Source organism: Pogona vitticeps, chromosome 6 (assembly GCF_051106095.1).
Source record: "Pogona vitticeps strain Pit_001003342236 chromosome 6, PviZW2.1, whole genome shotgun sequence".
NCBI classification, from domain to species: Eukaryota; Metazoa; Chordata; class Lepidosauria; order Squamata; family Agamidae; genus Pogona; species Pogona vitticeps.
In genome coordinates, this window is record NC_135788.1 from 3081128 (window position 1) to 3106441 (window position 25314).

Below are 25314 nucleotides of genomic sequence, written 5' to 3' on the forward strand. Positions count from 1 at the left end.
AATCTGAAATGTCAGCTTTCTGGAGTCCTGGGCAATAGTAATAGGCTGCTTCATTGTTACTGTGGGGAACATGTGGTAACCTTCAGAGGAGACTTGATCAAAGAAATCCCAAAGAAAGGGTTTTCTCAGACCTGGATGATGTGTGAGCTGTGCAAATCAATGCAATGCACACACATCCACACACAAAATACCCCTAATACTGAGAATGTCTTGTAGGAACGAGGGTAGAAAAAACATGCTGGAAAGTCAGCTTCGGTTTGCAGTTCTCTCCTATGAAAGGCAAGGCCCTCCTGTCTTCCACCGCCTCCCGGAGTTGGGCCAAATTCATGTTGGTTGTTCCGATGACCCTGTCCAACCATCTCGTCCGCTATCATCCCCTTCTCCTCTTGCCTTCACACTTTCCTAACATCAGGGTCTTTTCCAGGGAGTCTTCTCTTCTCATGAGATGGCCAAAGTATTGGAGCCTCAGCTCCAGGATCTGTCCTTCCAGTGAGCACTCGGGGTTGATTTCCTTCAGAACGGATAGGTTTGTGCTCCTTGCAGTCCAGGGGACTCTCAAGAGTCTCCTCCACCACCACAATTCAAAAGCATCAATTCTTCAGCAGTCAGCCTTCTTTATGGTCCAGCTCTCACTGTGTCAGACTCCTCGTGACCCCATGGACCAGAGCACGCCAGGCCCTCCTGTCTTCCACCACCTCTCAGAGTTGGATCAAATTCATGTTGATTGCTCCAATGCCCCTGTCCAACCATCTCATCCTCTGTTGTCCCCTTCTCCTCCTCTTGCCTTCACACTTTCCCAACTTCAAGGTTTTTTCCAAGGAGTCTTCTCTTCTCATGAGATGGCCAAAGGATTGGAGCCTCCACTTCAGGATCTGTCCTTCCAGATCCTAAATCTGAAGCATTCAATACTTTGGCATGATGGATTTAGCTATCTATTAACTTTAAATTTCCTTAAATATTCAAACTATGCTAGGACAATTTCACAGCAATGGCAGGAGTGTGTTGTTCACAGGATGCTCACAAAAAACAGAAAGGGGCTAAGTATGCCTCTGTTAAAGAAGAGATCCAACATTTAAGGAAATCTGACGTTGAAGGCTGAGGGAAGATGGCATTTCAGGAAGCAAAACTCTCCAGACATCTTGTTTAATAAGGGATTTGCCTTCAACAATTGGGAATTAATTGCTTCCTTGTTTAAAGAAGCAGTAATGAAAGACTTCCCTTTTCAGCTGAGAGAATGTCATGTTTGCTTCTGAATGTTGCCTGCGCTACCAATTTTCATAAGCAGATCTTTCTGGGTGTAGGGATTAAAAAACAAAAGGACCGTTTTGAGAGGGTAGGGGCATAAAAAGGATGATGTAATAGTTATAGAGCAGGGAAATCGCCATTCCCTTTAGTGGTGGCTTATGAACAATAAAGTCACACAGTGAAAAAAGGAGCCCCTTAGGCCTAGCCTGATCTAAGATACTCCTAGGAAATTGACGCAATGGACCGCCATATAAGAAGCCGGATCTAAAAGAACTATTGGGATTAAAGATGTACAAAGATCCAGAAGGCCATTGACTAGAGCCTTTTGGTCCACCCAATCTGAAACTTGAGGATCCTCATCCTTCGGCTGTCCAGCCTCTGACTGAAGGCTCCCAGTAAGGGAGAACCCAGCGCTCCTTGCCTCAGGCACAGGGGAACTTTTAGCCCTGAAGTTATTTCATACTACAATACCCATCATATCTCACCACTGACCCTCTTTGGGTCTGGTGCCATGGTTCCCACACTTGGGTAACCCTTGGGTAAAACTCCCGGAAGCCTTCATGACTTCGCTGTGCCGGCCAGGATTTCTGGGAGTTGTAGTCTGAGAACATCTGGAGACCCAAGGTTGGGAATTGATTCCCCCCTCCCAAAGGAACTGCTCCAAGGGTTAAGAACTCCAATGCCTGGGGGTGGTCTTGATGCTTGGGGAATGTCCTGACTTCATGATCAACCAGGGAGGGGGGGACCTAAGTGATGGGACTTGCTGTTATGCCAAACTTAGGTTGAACTGGTCACTTGACTTGAACTCAACTTGGGTGGGTTGGGTTGGATTCAGCTCACAACGCAGACCCCACCTGCCCCTCCCTTTTTTTAATAGGGACTTGGGACTTGGGACTTGGGACCAATGACTTGGAACCAAAGGCTTGCCAAGGTCCCTGTGACCAACAGACTAAAGTTCTGATGCCAGCAAAAGTGCCAAGGCTCAAAAGGTGCCTTTTCCCTGTCCACCATTTGCTTCAGCTAAGCTGCTTCTTCCCCTCCCTGCCTCCAGGTACTGCTAATGGCTACCACATGCCACCTCCATGGACAGGCTTCGACAGCGGGACCTCGTCTGTTTTCCACCAAGCTTCCTTCCCCCGTTCAATAATGAATCGAAACAAGTGCCAATAATTGGATCCGTTGCTAATGCAGGCGGGTTGTCCTGTCACTGCCTCGGCTCGCTCCCTGGTGGCTGGCAATGCAATCCAGATGTGCGTTGATTAAAGGCTTGCAGGAGATGGAGGGGCGTTGCATTGAAAGGGCAACTCCCTGGGCTTCCTCATCAACAACATTTTCGTTTTTTTGGGCTGGTTGTGCAAGAAGAAATGGGAAACAGCTGCTTTGGAATGTAACACTTGTATGTGTGTGTGCGCGCATTGCTATCTTTATTTATTGACAGGCTTGTGAAAATGTTTCAAGGCCGGTCATGGCAAAGGGAACGTTTCATCTGCCCATCTTGAATGGTGATGGATGTGGACAGATGGAAAGTTCTAATGGGTTGCCAGTCTAAGGGCTGAACTCTCCGAGCACTGCTACTCTTCTAAGGGTCTTCAGACAAGTGGAAAAAATCTCACCGAATCATAGAATAATGGAGTTGGAATGGCTTATAAGGCCAGCGAGTCCAATCCCTTGCTCAAGGCAGGAATCCAAACCAAAGCAGATTTGACAGAGGGTGGTCTAATTTTCTCTTGAATATCTCTAATGTTGGAGCACTCACCACCTCCCTTTGAACTCATTGGTTCCATTGTCGTACTGCTCTAACAGTTAAGAAGTTTTTCCTGATACTCAACCAAGATCTGGCTTCTTGTCGCTTGAGCCCATTATTACATGCCCTGCACTCTGGGTTGATCAAGAGCAGATCCTGCCCCTCTTCTGTTCAGACTCCCTTTCAAGTCTTTGACAAGTGCTATCCTGTCTCCCCCCCAGACTTCTTTTCCCAAGGTTAAACCGCAGAAGCCTCTGTGCTGCAAGGTCAGAAGACCTGCAGTCGTAAGATCGAATCCACACAACGGAGTGAGCCCCCGTCGCTTGTCGCAGCTCCTGCCAACCTAGCGGTTTGAAAGCATGCAAAACGCTAAAATGCAAGTAGATAAATAGGTACCACCTTGATGGGAAGGTAAATGGCATTCCGTGTCTAGTCACACCGGGCACATGACCACGGAGGATTGGCTGCAGACAAACGCTAGCTCTGTGGGTTGGAAACGGAGATGATCACCACTGCCTAGAGTCGGAGATGACGGGACAAATTGTCAGGGGGAACCTTTACCTTTAAACTTGCCCAGTTCTTTCAATCTTTCCTGCCAGGATTTGGTTTCCAGCCTCCTCAGCCTCCTTGTCGCCCTCCTCTGAACTTGCTCCTGTTTCTTAGCATCCTTCTTAAAGTGTGGTGCCCAGAACTGGACACTGGACTCTTGATGGGACCTAACCAGTGCCAAATAGAGGGGAAACAATACCTCATCATGCTTTTTTACCACAAGATGTACTCCTCTGCTTTGAGTCCTGAAGAAGGCTGGCCACATCAGCTAATCCCTTGTAGACTTGGAAACCCTTGCAGGTGGAGGAACAGAAAGGTTGGCCTGCGTGGGTGAAGTAGTGTTCAAGCCTGATCAGCCTTCTCCTTCCATTCCCTGTTGGCTCCATGCAAAGATATCTCTATGTATGTATGTATGATGTGTTGATTCTTTTGTTCCCTCATAACATTAGCTTGTTAATGGAGATGGAAGGGTCCATTTTAACCCTTCTTTTTCCTCTTATGAATTTTGTCGAGGATGAGTTTCACCTTGTTTCTCACTGGCCCATACTGGTTCCATTTCCATCAGCTTTTATCTTTACTGGAGGTGGGTATGTTTGGTTCAAATCATGAACCAAAAAACCCCCAAACTGGGCTGGTTCGTAGTTCCATCGAAACAACGTGCCAAACTGTGTTCCTCTTGGTGGAAATGTGAACCATTTCTGGTTTTGGAGGGTCCGTGATAATTTGCAGTTCGTGGGTAAGCCACAAACTACGAACCATCACAAACTGGGTTTCCAGTTTGCGCTCATCTCTAATCGTTACCTGCCTTGTAAGTTCCTGGCAAACGTTTAATAGGCAAACTTGTCGCCAGAATGGCAAACCTACCCATAAGTCTAGTAATCTCTCGCTTTTGATTTGATTGCATTTCGCCCCAAATCCATTCTGCATTCTCTTCTCTCCTCTTGTTTCATCTCAGTTTGCAGGATTTTGCTTTTGCTTCTCATAACTGGAGTTTGTATCTGTTTTTCCGCATGACGGTGACCCCTGTTAACACGAAAGGTGTAAATCTCATTGGCCGATGACTGCAAGTTAAGAAATTCATTTAGGCATCTGCTCTTGCACATCTAGTCATATGACTTGGCACGCAACAGCAAATGCATACTCTAGTTCATTACTTGGCTTACAACTATTTACCGAAATCTACAACAGTTATGCTGGTGGGTGTAACTAACACAGTTCTGACTGCTCATTTATGTCTGGATTTTATCCTATAGATGCTTTTATGTTCATATTTCTTCCATTCATGCATTTCCCCCACTGACAAATGCTTGTATGGTTGTTCTCCCGATCGTACAAAGTTGAATGGTGCACATTTTTAAATTGCAACCTTCACCCATTTGCAACAAGTGCATGGTCTCCTCCACTGCTCCAAAAATGCCCCATAAACATCACAAAACTGCAAACTCTCGAGGTGAGAGATATTTCCTTCTGCAATGAGTTCCTGAAAGGGTGGACATGTTACTTCCAGTGGAAGACTTCCCTGTCCAGATCTTGGCTGCAATGAGCCTAAACCATTGTTGATATTTACTTGGTTACAGACTGAAGACCAAGCCCCATCTGGAAGAAAATCAAAACCAAAATGCTTTCAAGGGAAATGCCATCCATTTTCAGTAGTTTAACACAAGGATAATGAATACGTGTTGGAAGTGGTTGAAGTCCACACCCTTCCCATTATGTATCTGTGGTGAGAGCCTACAGATATGTAACAAAGTGCTGGATGGGGTCTCTTTGACTATTCTAATGAATGCACATGAATGAGAGGTGGAGTCCATTGCTGGCATGCCACCCCACCCAGGGGGACACTCACACGGACATTCAACAGCTCTACAGGGACCGACAAGGTTGCCTATATTTTCCTTTCCCCCTTATTAGCAAAACTTTCTTTGTACCAAATTCTTGAGATTTTGGACAAAGTCTGGTTGTCCGTTCCAACTCAAGTAGACCCACAGAACCACTGGGACTTACTTAAGGTCTGACTTCAGAAGTCTCATGGATTCAACAAGGTTGGTCTCGCTAGCATCTCCAGCTCAGAAACACTACCTAATTCAAGGGAGAATATAAACACACTATTACAAAGTTCAGATTTCAAATTCCTCTCTCTCCCTCCTCCCCTCTCTGTGTATTTTAATGGAGTAGGTAGAAACTTAAGATGCCAAAAAGATGTAAATCTTAATTCAGGAGCAGATGAGAATCAGATCAGATGCCAAAATGACTTCACTGGTCTCTCCCCATAATGACTTATTACTGTAAAATTGATTAATGGCAACACTTAATCAAAAGGTCCCACGCCCTACACAATAGGTCTAGCTTAATCCTCCAAGCTATTTTGGATCCATCTGCTGGTCACATCAGCCGGAAATGAACTACAAGCTTGCATAACCATTTTTTTTCTCCTCCAGAAAGGTCATTGGGTGCAAAAAATTAAGCAGCTGTATCGCCTATCAGCCAGCTGTCTGAAACTCAGTTTTACTGTTACCTCTGTGGTAGATTCCAAGTTGAGAAACACTACTTTCTTTTTTAAAGACAGTTTATAGTCCGAAGAAGTAACATTTCCAAAATCTGGGTGTACTTATTTCCTCCCAGTGATGGGCTTCACCATGACAATGATCACGATTCACAAGCTTGGCTTCTTAACTCGTCCGGTGACTGCCCTGTCTTACCTTTCATCTCTCTCATTTCTAGGCCATGCTAAGATTCCAGACTTACATAAGGAAAACTGCATTCAAACTAAAGACAACTGTATGTACTATGTAGAATGCATCATGTGTAAGGTAGGACTGGATGAGTCCCAAGCTGGAATTAAGATTGCCAGAAGAAATATCAACAACCTCCGATATGCAGATGATACCGCTCTGATGGCAGAAAGTGAGGAGGAATTAAAGAAACTTGTAATGAAGGTGAAAGAAGAGAGTGCAAAAAACGGTCTGAAGCTCAACATCAAAAAGACAAAGATCATGGCCACTGGTCCCATCACCTCCTGGCAAATAGAAGGGGAAGATATGGAGGCAGTGACAGATTTTACTTTCTTGGGCTCCATGATCACTGCAGATGGTAACAGTAGCCACGAAATTAAAAGACGCCTGCTTCTTGGGAGGAAAGCAATGACAAACCTCGACAGCATCTTAAAAAGCAGAGGCATCACCTTGCCGACAAAGGTCTGCATAGTCAAAGCTATGTTTTTCCCAGTAGTGATGTACAGAAGTGAGAGCTGGACCATGAAGAAGGCTGACCGCCAAAGAATTGATGCTTTTGGATTGTGGTGCTGGAGGAGACTCTTGAGAGACTCTTGAGAGTCCCCTGGACTGCAAGGAGAACAAACCTATCCATTCTGAATGAAATCAACCCTGAGTGTTCACTGGAAGGTCAGATCCTGAAGCTGAGGCTCCAATACTTTGGCCATCTCATGAGAAGAGAAGACTCCCTGGAAAAGACCCTGATGTTGGGAAAGAGTGAAGGCAGGAGGAGAAGGGGACGATGGAGGACGAGATGGCTGGACAGGGTTTGATTGATGTGATCATTACATGACTGATTATGAAAACTTCTTTACTGGCATTCAGAATCTTCTAGAGAATGTGTACGGATTGATGATGAATGTCTACACAATAAAGATTTCTTCCAAATTGCACCACCACTGATGCTGGAAGGAACACCCCATCCCAAGTAGTAAAAACCACACGGGTGTCGAAAAAGCTATCTGGGAAGCAAGATAAGAGTTTTCCCCCTCTTGGTGAACCTTTGCTGGGCTTCCGAAGGAAGAGGGTCAGACGTACGCTCCGCTCTCTCAGTGCAATTACGGAGATGGCCAGGGCTGCACTCCAAGCGGCTGCAGACCCGTTATTTTTGCTGTAATTCCAGTTGCACATTGAGCTGGGGAGGGCCGTGGGTCCCCAGCAGAGGGGGGGATGGGGTCCCTTCCAGCTCTGCCCTTCAAAGGTTATTCTTCTTCTTATTGTCTGTCAGACCTGCTTCGATTTTGGTGCCTTCACCGAGCAGGGGGGTCGGACTCAACGGCCTTATAGGACCCTTCCAACCCCATGATTCTGTGATTTAATGGCCCGCACCGCTTAGGGGAACGTCCCTTCCTTCCCTCCTCATGGGTCTCTCCTCAGAGGCATCTGGCCGGTCGTTATGGGAGCAGAAGGATGGACTAGAGGGGTCTCGGGTCTCATCCGGCACAGTCTTTTCAGAAGCTCTTGTGGGCTTCCTGCATGCAAAGCCTGTATATAAGATTGGCCTGGCTTTCAGCCTGAAAAGCTTCTAAGAAGAAGAGATCACCCTCGTCGGAAGGATGGCCACCCCACCACCCTGCCAAATAAGTACACTTACCCAAGTTGGCCAGAATCCTAATGGTGTTCCCACAACCTCTGTGTGCCTTGCCGTGGCTTAGTCGAATCTCTCCTTTTGCATGACCGAGACCTTTCCCGGGACCTTCTCCGGGAGGCATCTGGAGGCATAGCCAGCCCCCCCTTGCCCCCCCAAAACCAGCAGGATCGTGGCCATTGGCTTTAGGCTGAGTGCAGAGCTTTCCTTTCCACTAAAACTGGGTTTATTTTGAGAGGCTGCCTTCCCCACCCTCTTGATTTTGTGTGCCTAGGAAGGGGGGGGGCTTTGGGTTGGCTGACCAGATGGGCCCACGTCCCGTCACAGCATCAGTGGCAGCCATTCCTTGACCAAAAAAAAAAAAAAGAGCACTCCAAAAGATGTGGGAAAGGATGTTTTATTATATGCGGGAGGCGCTCCTGCCACACAGCCGGACAAGGCAGGGACGAGAGATGCGGGAGTTGGGGGGGGGGAAGAGACAGGCGCAGAACTTCCAAATGGGTGCTTCGTGGGATCTCGGAGGGGGGGCCATAGCCGCGATCATGGCACAGCGGTGATGATTTCGATGTCCTTTCCACCTCGCATGCTCTATCCAATTCGTTTCAGGCCGTATTGTATAAGTGCATCTATTATTTTATCCCTCCACATTGACCAGCGGCCCCGGGTGATGCGCTGCAGCTAGATCAAGAGCAGGAGAAAACAAGGCAATGAGCTCGCCTGTATGTTTATAGCGTTCCTGTCCCCACTCCGTAGGCAGCTCCCAACCGCGGCCCTCTTGAATCCGGGAAGTTCAGCCTCCCCTGTTGGTCCCTGAGCCACCCCTTCCCCACCCTTTATCCAGCAAGTGGCTTAAAAAGAGGAGAGCCGGGGCTCTCTCACCCCAAATAGACAAGAACCTTTGAGACACGTCACACGAGGAATAAGAGCTGCGGAGGGAGGAGGAAAAAGACAAGTCCAGACTCCAGATCCCATTACCAGGGTGTGGGTGTGTGGTTCCCTTTTAACTTCGCAAAGGGAGTAGCAACAGGGGTTTAGGGTTCTCGCCCCTGACCTCTCATGGCTGTCCTACTGCAAACTAGACGTGGAAGTGCAACAGATTTTCCATGCTTGAAGAGGTAAAGGCACTTGTGTGCGGGCGTGTGCCTTTCTTTCTATCAGGCTGGGCAACCAGGTAGCCCATGGGCCACATTCTGCCCAGAGGGGAATTTTGGAGCCATTGAACCTTCAGGTCACCTGGCCTTGATTTTATATTAATTCGCTCTCGCCAACTAAATTAGCTGCATATTTCCCCCCTTTTTAAAGAAGAAAATTGTGCTTTTGGAATAGCTATTTTTCTTCAAAACAAGGCACACACTTTCCACCTTGTTCCCCCCCCCAAAAAAAGAATTTTTAGACCACCGGGAGGGGCATTTCTGGCTGTTTTCCGCTTGGATTTGGTACTAAGAGTAGTCACCCTGCTATAATGGGGAGAGTGTAGCCCTGTTTTCCCCCAGATTCAAACTTGGATCTGCCTCCTTCTTTGCTTACGAGTAGAAGGTGGGAAGAGCTTGCCTCGTGTACTGCGGATGACGGAGGGGCAGACTCCGTGGTCCCTTGACATCCGGAAATACTACCGAGGGCTGCTCAGACCAAGGAGAAGAAATGGACCGTGCCCTAGCACTGACCTCTACCACTCGGACAAAGGGAGGCCCAATAAATCGTGCCTTGCAAAGGGAACAAAGAGATACCAGAGCCTATGGGGAAACTCTCGCCACCGCCGCCATCATCATCATCTTAGATGTGCAGAGCTGAAAGGGACCCCAGGGGTCACCATGTCCAGCCCCTGTCCAGGAGGCCCAGTGGAGGATTCAAACTCCGAACCTCCGGCCCTGCAGCCAGAAACCTAACCCTCCCCTTCTCCCTTTCCTCGTCCTTCCCCACGGGTCTCTCTGTGAACACGGACGGTCGGAGGCTGGCTGGCCCGAAGGCCCTTTTGATTGCCCGTCCTGGAGAGAAAAGCCTTTGCTGTATTTATAAATCACCCCGTGGTGCTTCTGGCAGGAGTGAAGAAAGAAGAGGTGGAACAAAATGACCCAAAAAAGGCAGAAAAAGAGCGAAATACCTCTTGGTTCACATCCTCACACTGGACAATGATGGTCGGCGGTTTCTGTTGAGTGGAATAGAATCCCGAGCAGTCCCGGTCGACCTGCCCGAAGAGAGGAAGAAGAGCCGCCTTAAGAAACCGCCCTCCCAATAGGGCTGGACTACAACTCCCATCGTGCTCCCCTTTGGACTGTATTGCAGGCCGTTTGCTTGATTGGTTATCAAGATCCGAGGAGCAGGTTTTGTGTACCGTTCGTGGCTTTTAATTCCCACTCCAAATCCAGCTGCTCTCAGATCTTCTGGTGGAAACCCTCTTGCTTTTTTCATGCACGCAGGAGGCAAATGGTGTCCCCTTCGCTAGCTTTTTGCTGGCAATTAATGAGTCTCCACTGGGATCCCTGAGTGCCGGTGACTCATTAATGGCCAGTTAGAAGTGAGTGGACGTTCTGCCCTTTGACTTCTACACACCACCGGATTTCAGCCTCTGCCTTAAAACAGGGATAGCTTGCAGCAAATACTCTGTCCCTGAGAAAACCCATTCCTTCCCACAAAAAATAACCCAGCTGGTCTGAGGATCTCCGTCATCCAGAGGTGGGCCCTTTGTGGCCCTCCAGATATGGCTGGACTGCAACTCGCATCATCCTTCACTTGGCTAGGGAGGCTGGGAGCTGCTGTCCGAGCACATCTGGAAGGCCACGAAATGCCCCTCCTCTCTGGGTGCAGGAGAGTTGCAGGCACAAGAGAAATAAGCCCTTTAGCGGTGACACTTGGCCCACACCTTCTTTCATCAAAGCGTGAAGAGCCGGGAAGGGTCGTAGGGCCAGTCTGGAGGAACACCATCCAGATGGGGGACGCTGGGAGGGGTAGTCTGAAACAGGAATGATTCTAAGCTCTGGATGATGCACAGGAGCAGCAAAAGAAAAAAAGTTGGCAGCCTTATCGACTCCTGCAGGGTAGAAACTCTTACCCCATCATCTTTGTAGTCACACTGGGAGATGTTAGGGGTCTCCGAGGAACGGCACACAGTCTCTTTGATCGAGAATTTCAGCGGCTGTGTGGTCTCCCCAGATGTTTGCTGTGGAGGAATTAAAGAAAAGGGAAGATGAATGAGTGCTTGGACAGGGGTGGCTTTGAATCAAAAATCTGTGTTCTGACTGTTCTGGAAAGAGAAGGAAGGAAGGAAGGAAGGAAGGAAGGAAGGAAGGAAGGAAGGAAGGAAGGAAGGAAGGAAGGAAGGAAGGAAGGAAGGAAGGAAGGAAGGAAGGAATTTGAACCAAGAAGAAAAGTATGATCTTTCGCTCTCCACTGTTCCCCTCTGGGCAAAGTAAGTCATGTCTGTTTTTTTTTTTCCTTTTTTTAAAAACAGCTTGGTGCCTGCTCTTTTTTTACTAGGATACAGAAAGAAAGAAAGAAAGAAAGAAAGAAAGAAAGAAAGAAAGAAAGAAAGAAAGAAAGAAAGAAAGAAAGAAAGAAAGAAAGAAAGAAAGAAAGAAAGAAAGAAAGAAAGAAAGAAAGAAAGAAAGAAATTCAAAGAGAAAGAATGAAAGAGAGAAAGAAAGAAATTGAAAGAAAGAGAAAGAAAGAGTGAAAGAAAGAAATTGAGAGAGAAAGAGAGAAACTGAAAGAAAGAAATTGAAAGAAAGAAAGAAATTCAAAGAGAAAGAAAGAATTTGAAAGAGAAAGAAAGAAATTGAGAGACAAAGAAAGAGAGAAAGAAAGAGAGAGAAATAAATTGAAAGAGAAAGAAAGAAATTGAAAGAGAAAGAAAGAAAGAGAGAGAGAGAGAAAGGAAGAAATTGAGAGAGAGAAAAACTGAAAGAAAGAAAGAAAGAAATTGAAAGAGAGAGAGAAAGAAAGAAAGAAAGAAACCCCAAGCTCAGACAAGGACAGGCAGCCACTCACCCAATCCGTCTGGGGCTCGGCTTCCAGCAGGCGGAAAGCGTACTCCGGCTTCTGCTGCTGGTTGTAGGTGTCCACGGCGGCCGCCACCACCTGCTCGTAGCTGGCGGGGGCCTGCGGGGTGGGAGCCGCCACCACCGCCCCAGCGAACAGCACAAGGAGGGCCCAGTAGCTCTGCATCCTTCTCTTTCTCTCTCTCTCTTTTCCAGAGACTTTGGCAGAGGTCGGCTGTCCAGGCAGTGGGGCGACCGCTCTACTTATAGGGCTCCTCTTCGGGGACTTCCTCTCTGGTGGGCTAACGTCCCCTGAGCTGTGGGTGCCCTGGTGGCTTTCTCTCCCCCCCCCGCCTGCGGGAAGTGCCCATGGTGGGTACCAACTGAAAATCAGGACATCGGTTGGAGGTGGGAAGAGGAACTGCTGAAATCTCCCTTGCGACACCCTGCAGAAGGAGAGCCCAGGAATGGGCCAGGAAGACCAGGGAGTCCTTCGTCCGGTGAGCTTGCAGGCTGACCTTCTCTCAGCCCAGCTCCTGACCTGATATCTGGGCAGCAGGAAGGACCAAGATCTTCATGGGTAGGGATGACCAGCGCTCTTCCCAGGAGAGGTCACCGGGACCATGCATGGTGGAGGGGGTTCTGCGCCCTTCCACCTGTGTGGCCTCATAGAACCCTAGACTCATGGAGTTGGAAGGGTCATCCAAGGCCATCAAGTCCAACCTGCCCTGCTCAAGGCAGGAGCCCAAGTCAAAGCAGATTGGACAGAGGGTGGTCCAGTTTTCTCTTGAAAGTTTCCAGCATTGGAGCGCTCACCACCTACTGAAGTCATGGGTTCCGTTGTCATACTGCTCTAACAGTTAAGAGGTTTTTCCTGATATTCATCCTAAATCTGGCTTCCTGTAGTTTAAGCCCATTATTACATGTCTTCCACTCTGGGATGATAGAGAACAGATCCTGCCCTTCCTCTGTAGGACGACCTTTCAAGTCTTTGAAAATTGCTACCATATGATCTCCCCTTCGTCTTCTTTTCTCAAGGGTAAACATGCCCAGTTCCTTCAGTTCTTCCTTGGGGGGCTTGGTTTCCAGTCCCACGGTCATCCTTGTTGCCCTCCTCTGAACTCGTTCTTCAAGGGTGGTGTCCAGAGCTGCATACAGTACTCAGGAGGAGGCCTAACCAGTGCTGAATGGAGGGGGAGTAATATCTCATGGGATTCAGAGACTGTTCGTCTATTATTGCATCTTAAAAGAGCATTGGCCTTTTTTGCACCGTTGGCTCCTGTTCAGTTTGTGATCGACAACAATTCCAAGATCTTTCTCACTCATCGTATTTGGCAAAGCTTGTGAATTAAACTTCTCTGTTTAGGGCTCATCCGGTGTTAAACTATGGCTGCCAATCCAAAAAAAGCTGCCTTCCCAAACTCTGAAGGTATACAGATGTGGATCATACTTCCCCCTTCTGGTTTCTCTTCCAACCTGTGGCTTGGCTCACTTGCACAAGCTACTTGGAGTTCTTGGCCTGTGGGCAGCTTAAACAAAGGGGTGCAGTTGTCGCTCCGGGGTTTGCACCTTCGAGCCCATCCTCCCAAATCAAGAATGTCTGCCTTCAGACTGAATCCCTGGACAAAAACAGTCCAGAGGAAGAACATGGGGAGTTCCCCAAAAGACTAGAGGGTCCATCACTCCACTCAGGAGGGCTTTGTGATCATCCAAGGGTGCCCACAGGCACCTTCTAACACCCTCCAAACTACAACTGGTACGGCCATTTGGGAAGGTTCATGATGGAGGGAGGGGTAAATCTAATGGATAATCCCCACTGGAGGAGAGCTTCACAAAGAGCAGGGGCTCCCAACCTTGGGTCCCCCAGGTGTTCTTGAACTGCAACTCCCAGAAGCCTTTGCCATCTGCTGTGCTGGATGGGGTTTCTGGTAGCCGCAGTCCAAGAACACCTGGGGGACCCAAGGTTGGGAGCAACTGGCATAGATCTGTGAAGATTCTCAATCATCCAGGTGAGTTTATCTGCAGGTTGAGTCACGGCAACAGGACTTCTTTCTTATTAGGCTGAAATGTTTTGCGACTCATCCAAGTAACTCCTTCAGTCTGAGGAGAGTTGGTAGGAGACACCTGATATCTCTTCCACATAATAGGCTTGTTAGATGGACAATGGACTGGAGGTGATGAGGGATAATCCCACCTCTGCAGTTCTTCTCCACCCATTGTCATGGGTCGTTAGCAGTCATTAACAGCGGTCTTTCTGGCAGGTGTGGTCTTGATCTTTCTGGGGAAGGATGAAAGGCAGCTTGATAAACAGGAGTCATATCATCTCTGAGGTCTCCACCCCTGTTGAGTGAGGGATTTGCCATGGCCTTCCTGACCCCTCTCTCAAACCATCTATCTTCTTGGTCCAAAATGAGTACATCTTGGTCATCCAGTGAGTGTCCTTTGTCCTTCAGATGAAGGACCACAATCACCAGTATTCCTTCATTTGAAGGACAAAGGACACCCATTTTTTTATCACCATGATATCTGGAAGTTGAGTTCTGCAACTGTATTTCTTCCTTATTAAGTTGAAAAGTTTCACTACTCACCCAGGTAGCTTCTTCTACTTGGATGAGTAGCGAAACATTTCAACTTAATAAGGAAGAAGTCCAGTTGCCAGGACTCAACGTCCAGATACACTGGCATAGATGTTCATAGAAATGATCCAGCCATTGTGTCAAAGGTTCTACTCCCATTGGGACTAGCCTTGGACTACAATTCCCGGATTCCCTCAGGCAGCATGGTCAATGGTGTGCTTGGTGGGGTCATGGGGAAGCACCTTTTCTGTTGCTGCTCCTGGACTCTGGAACTCCCTTCCACTAGAGGCCAGGCTGGCTCTATTTTTGTTGTCCTTCCACAAGCAGGCAAAGACCATTCTCTTCAGGCAAGCTGCCTTCTCAGGCAGCCGGTCACTGAATGACAACTTGCCTGAAGAGAATGGTCTTGGCCTGCTTGTGGAAGGACAGCCACGATGGGGCCAGCCTGGTTTCCAGTGGGAGGGAGTTCCACAGTCTGGGAGCAGCCACAGAAAAGGCTCTCTCCCGTGTCCTCCTCCGACGCACCCGTGAAGGTGACGGGGCCAAGAGAAAGATCTCCCCCGATCATCTTAACACCTAGGAAATTTGGTCTTTGAGATACATACAAACCCAAGAATGTTTCAGCACTTTATGGATCAAAAACTAACAAGGCCTCCTGGGATTTAGAGTCCAAAACTGCCCGGACCCTCTCGTAGGGGAACCACTGAGCTAAAGGAAGCATGGCCATATTTGAAGCGGGGAAAGCATCACTTACGAACCTGCAGACTAGTGACACACAAGCACAAACCGGCGTACTTGAACAATCACATGAATGAAGCCGATGTTCTCATTCTTCTCAGAAAGGAATGGTGCAAGACCCAGACATGTCACTTAACCCCTGGAGAGGTGGCTGTTTGAGGTTTCGGTTGTGGCTTGGGTTTTTCTTTGCTTTTGGGGAATCTATGAGGAAAAGATTTCACCACAGGCCAAATCAGCACACACTTTGAGGAACCTCTCCGGGCAACGTGCTTTACCGATGTATCTGACTAACTAACTGTCAGGTAACGTTTCCTAATGCCTCACTGGGACCCTTAAACCTCAGTCTCCCTGGTCCTTTAGTCATCTCCATGTTTCTAGATCTGTTCACATTCCATTTACAGCAAAGCTGGATCTCCGTGGGTCCGCCCCATGGTTTGAAGGCAGAAGGTCCTGGGTTCAGCTGGAAATGCCCCAAGCAAGCGGAAAAGCAGCTGCCGGGGTGGTCAGTGTCAACAATAGAATCGTTAGTGAGGAGGAATTTCAATGCAAACGGCACAGACAGTAATCATTACCTTAGCCCTAATCCTTAAAGGATCAGCCTTAGATGGTAGGGAGCATTTTTGGCCTACGGTCAGCTGATGGACACCAGTTTTGTGATTTAAAAAGACTTTGAACCTGGTGGATCCTGCAGGGCAAAAAGACTGAAATCCACAGAGGTGGCCGTTTTGTCCGAGACCTTGGGAAAGAGCCGAACAAGAGGCTCAACTCCTGTCTCGCCACATCACTCAAACAGGTCAGCAATGCAACGATATATGTGTATCACACCATGGCTGAACTCCTGGTGCACAGTCACACAAAAGGCGTAAGGTCTGGAGGCAAATGACCCCCTGTTAGGAAATCTCTGGAGACTTTTTTCTGTTGCATGCCAAATCGCGCAACTCATTATCCGACAGCTAACATCTATGAAGGTTACTTATAGCTCTTCCATTGTGCCAGTAGTCATCCAGTAGTGCTAATCCCTGTTTTTTGCATGAAGATCCACCAGATGTTGACCAGAGGTTAGGGTGAGAAGCCTTCCAGGGAGCCCCCAGAGGTCCCTTATCTGTCACCAGGCTTCCTTGAACATACCCACTCTCATCCGATTTGGGAAGCTAAGCAGGGTCAGTCCTGGTTAATACCTGGATGGGAGACTCTGTTGAATGTCAACTAATAAGGCTGTGAAATCATTGTCCCTGAAGCTCAGGAGGGCCATTGTGGATGGTCAGCGTTGACCAGCACTGGGTTGGGTAGCCTAAAGGTCTGAATGAGGTATAAGGGAAGTTCCCATATTAATGAGAGCGTGGAAGAAGCTAACTGCAACTTACCAGTGTGGTGGGTGGAGGACCGGGAAGCTTCTGATTGAGTAACAGGTACAGTATTGCTGTTAGGGACATGGTGGCCCTGCGGGTTAAACCACAGAAGCCTCTGTACTGCAAGGTCAGAAGACCATCCGTTGTAAGATCTAATCCACGTGACAGAGTGAGCTCCCTTTGCTTGTCCCAGCTCCTGCCAACCTACCCATTCGAAAGCATGTAAAAACGCGAGTAGATAAATAGGTACCACCTCAGTGGGAAGGTCACAGCGTTCCATGTCTAGTCATGCTGGCCACGTGACCATGGAAACTATCTACGGACAAACGCTGGCTCTATGGCTTGGAAATGGGGAATGAGCACCGCACCCTAGAGTCAGACACGACTAGACAAAATGTCAAGGGGAACTTTTAGCTTTACCTATTGCTGTCAAAACTGCAAATGAGTGACAGTTATCCATTCTTCTTATGTTACCGTGATTGTCAGGGAACTGCAAGATTGTAAGGGAATTGCAAGAATGGCTGAGCACCTGCAGAAGAGAAGGGTTTTTTCCAAAAACATGTGTCAAGCGCCAAACTCTGAGTCTTCAAAGTGTTTGGAGACCTGAGTGGCAAATTCCAGCCGAGTGTTCACCAGGGTGAAATTTGAAATCCCAGAGCCCCCGCAGAGAAGGTTTGCAGGTAGAGTTTGTGCTCCTCTTTAGAAGCAGACCCGGCAGGAGTCTGCCACGAATTTGGGGGGAACTCTTGTTTACAGTTTTTCTGCCATGTCGGCACAACGGCCTGAAGAAGTGAGAGTTGAATCCTGTTAGGTGAAAGTTGGCATAAGAACATAGAAGAACCATAAGAAGAGTAGCCCTGTGCTGGATCAGGCCCAGGGCCCCTCGAGTCCAGCTCCCTGTATATCTCCCAGTGGCCCCACCAGATGCCTCTGGGAGCCCACGAGACGACCAGATCCCTGTCTCCTGATCCCCCTCTTCCCCTGCCTCTGGCCTTTGGAGGTCCCTTCCTTCTAAGAGCCTGGAGATGATACTCCATCACCATCATGGCTGGTCACCTGCGGTGGGCTTTGCCACTGGCAGTCAACGGAGGGGACCATCTGTGAGAGCTTTCTGAATGCTTGAGATCTTTTTTAGCGGTCTCATGAAGGTATCACCTCTCCTGCGTTTGTGAAGTGTCAGTGATGAGTTCCACAAAGCCTTGTGCAAATAATAATAATAATAATAATAATAATAATAATAATAATAATAATAATAATAATAATAATAATAATAATAATAATAATAATAATAATAATAATAATAATAATGCTGTTCACAAAGACGGAATGATTTGTACAAGGTTGAAGAGACCTTTCAATGAAATTCCAAAACTGACCGAGGGATGTTGGCTGCGGCCAAAAGGGACCTTCAGGGGGATGTGCAGAGAGAGGTGGGTAAAAAGGGGCTTTGGTAGTGAGAAAGTGTCTAATTCCTCAAGCAAAATAGGTGGCAAAGCAGGATTTGTGCCGAACATCACACTACTTGTCTTCTCATAGGACTTCAGCCAGCGTATTTGAGAGTGGCTTGGCTCTGAATGGGAATCGAAAGCCATTAACTCTGTTCAAGACCTGCTTCTCATATCTTGATAAAAGGCAGATTCACTGACGTGGCATAAATGAACACAGTGCTTAGTGTTCAGGCTGAGATGTTTGGCAATATATCGCAGGGCACTTTAACCTTTGATTTTGCTATGAAAATGGAGAAGTGCCTCTTGTCTCTGGGGACACTTTAATTCTTTTAGTTATATTTAGCAGCAAAGCTAATGATTTTTCTTTTAAGAGATGGCAACGTGGTTGAACTGGAATACTGAAACATCATCATCTTAGCACTGCAGAGCTGGAAGGGACCCTCTGGGTCATCCAGTCCAGCCCCGGTCAAGGACGCCCCATGGGGGAATCGAACTCCCAACCTCTGGCTTTGCAGTCAGAGACCTAAACCACTGAGCTATAATCAGCCGGTCATGGCTCCACTTCCAGGCACCAGGGGAGACTAAGAGGATCTATCAGTTGAGATTCCAGAGCTGGAAAAAGTTACTTTTTTGGGGGGGGGGGGGAACCAAACTCTTGGAATTCCTCTGTCCCTGATGGCAGGTAGTTTCTGGGAGTTGGGGCTCAAAAAAGTAACTTTTTCCTTGTTCTGCCCGCTGCGCACCCATGAATCTAATATTTATCCTGATCTTCTATCTCATATTGTTTCGCTGATGCTCTACCACGACTACTACAGCTATTTCTATGGCCTTTAGCCTTGACCGGTTTTAATAGAAGGCTGAGATGGATTTACGACATGGCGATGAGAAGCTGGTCCCAGTCAATGCTTTGTTTATTTGACCGTTTCTTTAACCGACGATGCTTTTATACATTGTTTTATTTTGCCCTTCTGGGCTGCTTGGGTTTCATTAACAGACTTGTCAATGTTTTTATTGCTTTTCTATTGATGCTGTAAACTGTCGGATGAATTTTAGAAATAAATCATAGGTGTAAGTTGCTCAGAGCAATACTCGCGCTAATGGGGCAGTATATAAATTAAATTAAGTTCGAACGTACCCCGGGGTCGTCTTGTTCCAATCCCAAGCTGATGCAGGAAAGATGGGGGAATCTAACTTCCCAATGAAGAAAGAAATGGGTCCATCTGGGTTGGTTATTAACCATTCCGCTTGAGCAGATGTGACCCCACTGGTTTCTTTATCACATTACAGGGATAGTGCTCCAGAATCCAGAAACAAGCAAGAGTCTTGTGGCATCTGAAAGATGAACACATTATATTGGCCGTGGTTTTTCATGCACCCTCTGCATATGATCACATGAACGGCAATCCAGCAAAGTGGGTGCCAAATACAACTGTGTAGTCTTCTGAGTGCCACAAGCCTGTGTGTCATTTTTGCTGCAAAAGTCACACTTACCCCTAAAATTTTGCCTTGTGTGCTTTCTGAAAACTAGGAATGATTTCGTATATACAGTGGTGCCTCGCTAGACAGTTACCCCGCATGACAGTTTTTTCGCTAGACATTGACTTTTTGCGATCGCTATAGCGATTCGCAAAACAGTGATTCCTATGGGGGAATTTCACTGGACAATGTTTGGTCCCTGCTTCGCAAACCAATTTTCACTAGACAACCATTTTGACAGCTCCCTCTGGCTCGCAAAACAGGTGTTTTCGGGACCTAAGCTTTGCAAGACAGCGATTTAAACAGCTGATCGGCGATTCGCAAAGTGGCTTTCCTATGGCCGATCTTCGCTAGACAACAACGATTCTTCCCCATTGGAACGCATTAAACAGGTTTCAATGCATTCCAATGGGGAAATGCTTTTCGCTAGACGATGATTTCGCTAACCAGCGATTTCAGTGGAATGGATTATCATCGTCTAGCGAGGCACCACTGTATCTACTGTTTTTCCCACTTCCTCACCATTTCTCTACGCTAACAGCCCCAGTTCATCAGTTACAAATAATAGCTGCCGGCAGATTTGGGTGGTGGTGGTTAAAAATAGATCCTTCCTCACCTGCCTCACCCCCCCATCTGCAGTCTGAGGTGGTACCACCTAAGTCTCAGCATCCTCAGTTGCCCATTTAATTCTGTATAATGGGCACATGGGCTCTAAGAAGCCACCTGAGTCAGAAAGCAGTCCCCATTCTTTCTTTCTTGACCCTATTTCACCCACTCTCTCTCTCTCTCACACACACACACTCACACAGAGAGAGAGAGACAACACACATGAGCCATCTGGTTTCAGCCACATGCTGTACTGGATACTGACCTTTCCAACTGGTTTTCTGGCTCAGCCTCACAGCAAAGGTAATTGTCCGCAGCTGCCGGTCTGGATTTTATTAAGAGATCCCGTCCATGATAGCTGCAGGACAACGTGTGCTCAAGTGGGGTGCCCTTTGAAGAGCGGGGAGGCGGAGGAGACACACATGTCACACCGACATACTCGGGTCCCAGATCCCGCCGACACCCTCTGCCCTCCTTGCTTCATCTCTCCGACTCTCTTCTCACATTCGTTCCTTTTAGTTTCATGCGCCAAAAATGCCGCAGACCCGGCTTGGTTTTCGCAAGCTAAGGAAGGGGATCTGGAGATGGGAAGCTGAGGCTCACGGAGAGCCCTCGCAGTTGAAGGGGTACCAAACTGGCATATATGAGCCCTATTCAGGCATTACAAGCTGTATAAAACAGTCACTTTGAGCAGAGAATAGAGATGGGCATGAAGCAGAACAACACACACACCCCAAAGAACCGGTCTGTAATTTGTTCTTTTTGGGTTTATGCTGGGCGCTCCATTTCCATGGATTCATAGGATAGTGAAGTTGGAAGGGGCCATCAAGTCCAACCCGCTGTTCGATGCAGGATTATGTTTCGATAAAATGAGCTGCACGAACTGAACCACAAACTGAACTACAAACCTGCCCAGTTCGTTTCTGTGGTCCGCCCCCCCCCCCCGGTTCATAGTTTGATGCGCACCCATCTCTAGCAGAGAACACTCTTGTCTCCAGATCCAGCACCTTCCAATTGGCAGAGGACAATAAAACTGAGGAATCAGAGCCTCCACTTTTGAGGGGGGGGGCTTGCTGTGTAAGCAGAGACCCTGGAAAATTGGGGTACCGACTCTTATGGAGAGGTCCCACCACCAATAGACTTTTCTCCCTCTTCAGGCTCATCCTTCATCATATGCGAGAAGGCAGTGAATGAGGGGGTGAAGGAAATGGATTTAGCTAGCTCCTCTCTGTGCCTCTTTCGATATGCCAGAATAGGGCTCAAAACAGTGCAACTGAGGTCCCCCCCCCCCCAGCAAAATGTGTAAAGTCAAAATATGCAAATTTCTTCAGGCTGTTAATCAATAAGCGTCACACATTGATTGTTACGAATTCTGAGGTGGGCTTGAACTGTGAGGAGAGTGATCAGTCTTCTGGTTCCAATTCACTCAAATTCAAAACTGTTTTATTTAGTGGGGATCTGATCCGGCAAAAGATATATGGTGCAAACATTTCCTGAGTTTGTACCTTCATAGTTATTTCTTCTTCTTCTTCTTCTTCTTCTTCTTCTTCTTCTTCTTCTTCTTCTTCTTCTTCTTCTTCTTCTTCTTCTTCTTATTATTATTATTATTATTATTATTATTATTATTATTATTATTATTATTATTATTATTATTATTATTATTATTATTATTATTATTATTATTATTATTATTAACAAGCCACCTTCTCTTTCATTACCTGAGTCTATTGAACCGGTGGCGGCTGCAGTTCCTAATTCTGTTGTGATTCGGCAGACCTATAAAACTTCACTTCCATACGAAGGTTTATGCAATCTTGAATTGAAACATAAATCCCACTCCATGAAATCAAAGATGTAGAGAAGTCATTTTATGTGTAAAACACATTCCATCTTTCTCTCTAGCAATACGTTTGGGTTGTCCGTTTCGTTTGATGGCTGCAAAGCATCTCCCAACGCACGTGTTTTCTTGATAAATGACGCACTTTTAGATCGAGAGCAAAAAAATGTCTGGCTCACTGGTTATTGACCCGTGGTGTTGTTTTATGTCTAAGTACCCATGCGGGTAACAAGGTGCACCATTGAGAAGAGCTGATAGACAGATTGTCCTCCATGGTTTTGCTTACGGATTGCTACGCTCAGGTTTTGCTTCTTCTATGGTGGTGGTTCCCAACCTTGGTTCCCCAGATATTCTTGGGCAGCCACTTCCAGGCTGATCCTGGCCAGCCTTGCGAAGGCTTCTGGGAGTTGTAGTGCAAGCGTTATATAGGGACATGAGATCGGGAACCACTGCTCTAATAAATCAGGACAGTTCTTCTTTTCCTTTTTGACACAGAAGGAGCACGTGGGATTTCCTTCCCGGTGGCTATCTGTTTAGAGGCTTTCCCTGGGTGCAAAATTCTTAGGGGTGCAAAATTTCAGCCCAAGTCTTCCCTCCTCTCCCCTCTTTTCGCTGAGGTTGCCTTGCTCGCTCCATTTCCCCCTCTGGGCTGAGTGGGGATTTGGCCACGGATTCCCAAGGCAAACTTGAGGGGGGGGCACAATATTTGCCTTGCCCCGGGTGCTGGCAGCCCATGCTATTTCACCGGAAAGAGGAGTTCCATAATTAAGTTACTGTACTTTGGGACTCTTTCTCCTGCACTCTCTTCGAATGGTTCTCCTGAAGCTGCAAATGTACATGTTCTTTTTTACCTAATTAGGAGGTTCTAGAGGAGCTGAAATTTCAAAAGCTGGAAGGAATTATTGGCCAGTTCTGCATAGACAGACAATCGTCCCAGCCCAGAAAAATTCTTCCTAGCCGCTTAAACTGCAGACCACATGCAAGGGTGTAGGTAAAATTGCAAACCAACTCTCTGGAGGATGGCCATGGTAAGCCATTCCTTGAACATCTCGCATATCATCAAAACCCTCTTGTTGTTGTTTAGTCATTAAGTCATGTCCGACTCTTGGTCAAATTCATGTTGGTCGCTTCGGTGACCGTGTCCAGCCATCTCATCCTCTGTCGTCCCCTTCTCTCCTCCTGCCTTCACACTTTCCCAACATCAGAGTCTTTTCCAGGGAGTCTTCTCTTCTCATGAGATGGCCAAAGTATTGAAGGCTCAGCTTCAGGATTTGTCCTTCCAGTGACCCCTCAGGGTTGAGTTTCTTGTTGGAAATGATTTGACAACCTATCATAACAACAACTCTAGGAACAGTGGGTTGGAGCAGCTGAGAGCTAGACACCAGATAAATAAGTGACATGGGGGGGGTGTCCCAGAATGCCCTCAAAAATGGGGAGTGGGAAACCCCTTTACACCCAGAAAACCCCGGGAGGGTCAGCGTCAGCTGAAATTGACATGACCACACATTATTATTATTGTTTAATTCCAAGGTCCACTTTGGCTGATGCTTTTGAAAATCCCAGAGGTGTTTTCTGCCAGAAAACAACCTTCAGAAAGGTCCTTAATTTTCCTTTTAGACATCACTTTTCCCACAGACCCTGCTGGTAAACTGGCCATAACGCTGCCCGAGGGGGTCCCGGAGCGATGGTGTCTCCCACTCCTTTCCAGAGGATCTCGCCGTAATAGAATCAACCTATAGCCAGTCAGCTAATTGGTTACATTCCCTCGGATACATGTGCGTGCGCACACATGCCGCACATAATATCCACCCACGTAGCCCCCCGACTGAAACCCCACACCAGCCCCCTTGCTCTTATATAAGGCGCAGATAACTTTTCGAGCCTGTTTAAAAATGCGGTCGGGCAGTATTTATTTCCGTATTAAATGCAATTTATTAGGTTTACAACTCTGACAGTGTGAATACGCTGCCATTTATTAAGTGCTGGCACTGTACGAAAACATCTGCTGAGTTATAAGAAACTCAGGACAACGCTGGGTGATTTTTTTTCTTTTCTTTTCTTTTAGATGGAATTACTTTGGGAAAGTCTCCAGAGGAAATGGAGGGGGGAAACACTCTTTGGCTTAGCAGGAAAACTCTTCTGACAAGATGGCCCGCCAGCAAGCTCGGCGCAAGCTCAGTGCGCAGCCGAAGGGCGCACACCGGCCTCCTTTCCCTGAAGGCTCTTGAAGGAAATACCTACATGGAGATGAGATAGATCCCAAGGCGCTGCAGAGTTTTGAATATCAGCTGAACTTCTCTAGCTGAAGAGCAGGGAGGCACAGAGCAGAATAGCTTCAAGGTCCCCGGATTAGTCCACTCCTTTTTTCATTATGACTCAATGGTACATAATCATACAGTGATTAAATTAGCTGGAGGAATGTGCCCATAGATGAAAATGGCAAAGCAGGGAGGGACACAAGATCTCCCTAAGTAGCGTAGGAACATCAGAGCCTTGCCTTACACTGAATCAAACCGTTGACCCCTCTAACCCGGAATTGTCAGGTCCGACTGGCATCAATGGATCTCCAAGGTTTCAAATGGGATTTCTCCCCCCTCCACGGCCCTACCTATAAATCCCTGGTGATCGCCCATCTAAGTACGAACCCGGCCTGTCCTGGTCAAGGCTATGAGGGCTCAGGGTTGGACCTGTGAAGCCTTTGGGGGCCACCTTTTTCCTGAATGCCTGCCCAAAGATGCGGTGCTCCTTAAATCCTGATCCTTGATCCAATGTTCCTGCAGTGCAAGACTTTGGACTGCCTTCCGTTTGCCTCTTGGAACCTCCCTCCCTGTTTGCCGTTCACAACTGGGGCGATTAGACCTTAGATTGCTTCTGGGCCTCGACTTTGAGTTCTTCTTGGTGAGCCTCTGTTCCTATCTGGTACGACTCTGTTTCTCCATTTGACCTTGGCTTCATTCCCTGGGTTTTCCTTCTCTGGCTCCCCGATTTGTGGCACAGGACCTTCCGACAAGGGATTCCACCCACCCAGAAATCGGACGTCACCTCTGAGATGCCCGATTTCTTTTCCGTTGCTCTCCGAGAACATTTTTGCATCTGCAAGAACCATCTTGGGTCAGATCATGCCAAAAACTGCATCATGGGTGACTAAACAACAATGGCTACTCCCTGCTTGCATGGACCTTTGGCGCATCAGAAGCATTAGATGGCTTGTTTGTTTGGCCAACAAACCATTCTCAAATTCTTGGAGAACAGGAGAAGTCCCCACAGACTGGAGGAGGGCAAATGTTGTCCCTATCTTTAAAGGGGGGGGGAGAAGAAGACCCAAATAATTATTGCCCAGTCAGCCTGACATCGATTCCTGGAAAAATTCTAGAGCAGATCATTAAACAGACAGTTTGTTATTACTTAGAAAG

The 25314-nt window shown here is 47.4% G+C and overlaps 2 protein-coding genes across 2 annotated transcripts in view; both read right to left on the minus strand.

Moving 5' to 3' along the window:
• The window catches only part of LOC144583756 (uncharacterized), a 380160-nt gene that overhangs the window by 191739 nt on the left and 163107 nt on the right, over positions 1 to 25314 (minus strand). The gene's annotated exons all lie outside the window — the stretch shown is intronic.
• Positions 8279 to 12133, minus strand: LOC140708031 (cathelicidin-2). The gene is made up of 4 exons (XM_073002787.2): positions 11882 to 12133; positions 10947 to 11054; positions 9999 to 10082; positions 8279 to 8575 (listed from the first exon to the last, which is right to left on the minus strand). The coding sequence occupies exons 1-4, from the start codon at positions 12056 to 12058 to the stop codon at positions 8486 to 8488; spliced, it is 459 nt and encodes a 152-aa protein (XP_072858888.2). The 5' UTR covers positions 12059 to 12133; the 3' UTR covers positions 8279 to 8485.

Coding starts and splice junctions, on each gene's coding strand:
- LOC140708031 (XM_073002787.2), bottom strand. CDS start 12,058: ATGCAGAGCTACTGGGCCCTCCTTGTGCTGTTCGCTGGGGCGGTGGTG. Junction 11,055..11,881: donor CCGAGCCCCAGACGGATTGG/GTGAGTGGCTGC, acceptor ATTCCTCCACAG/CAAACATCTGGGGAGACCAC. Junction 8,576..9,998: donor GTGAGGATGTGAACCAAGAG/GTATTTCGCTCT, acceptor CTCTTGATCTAG/CTGCAGCGCATCACCCGGGG.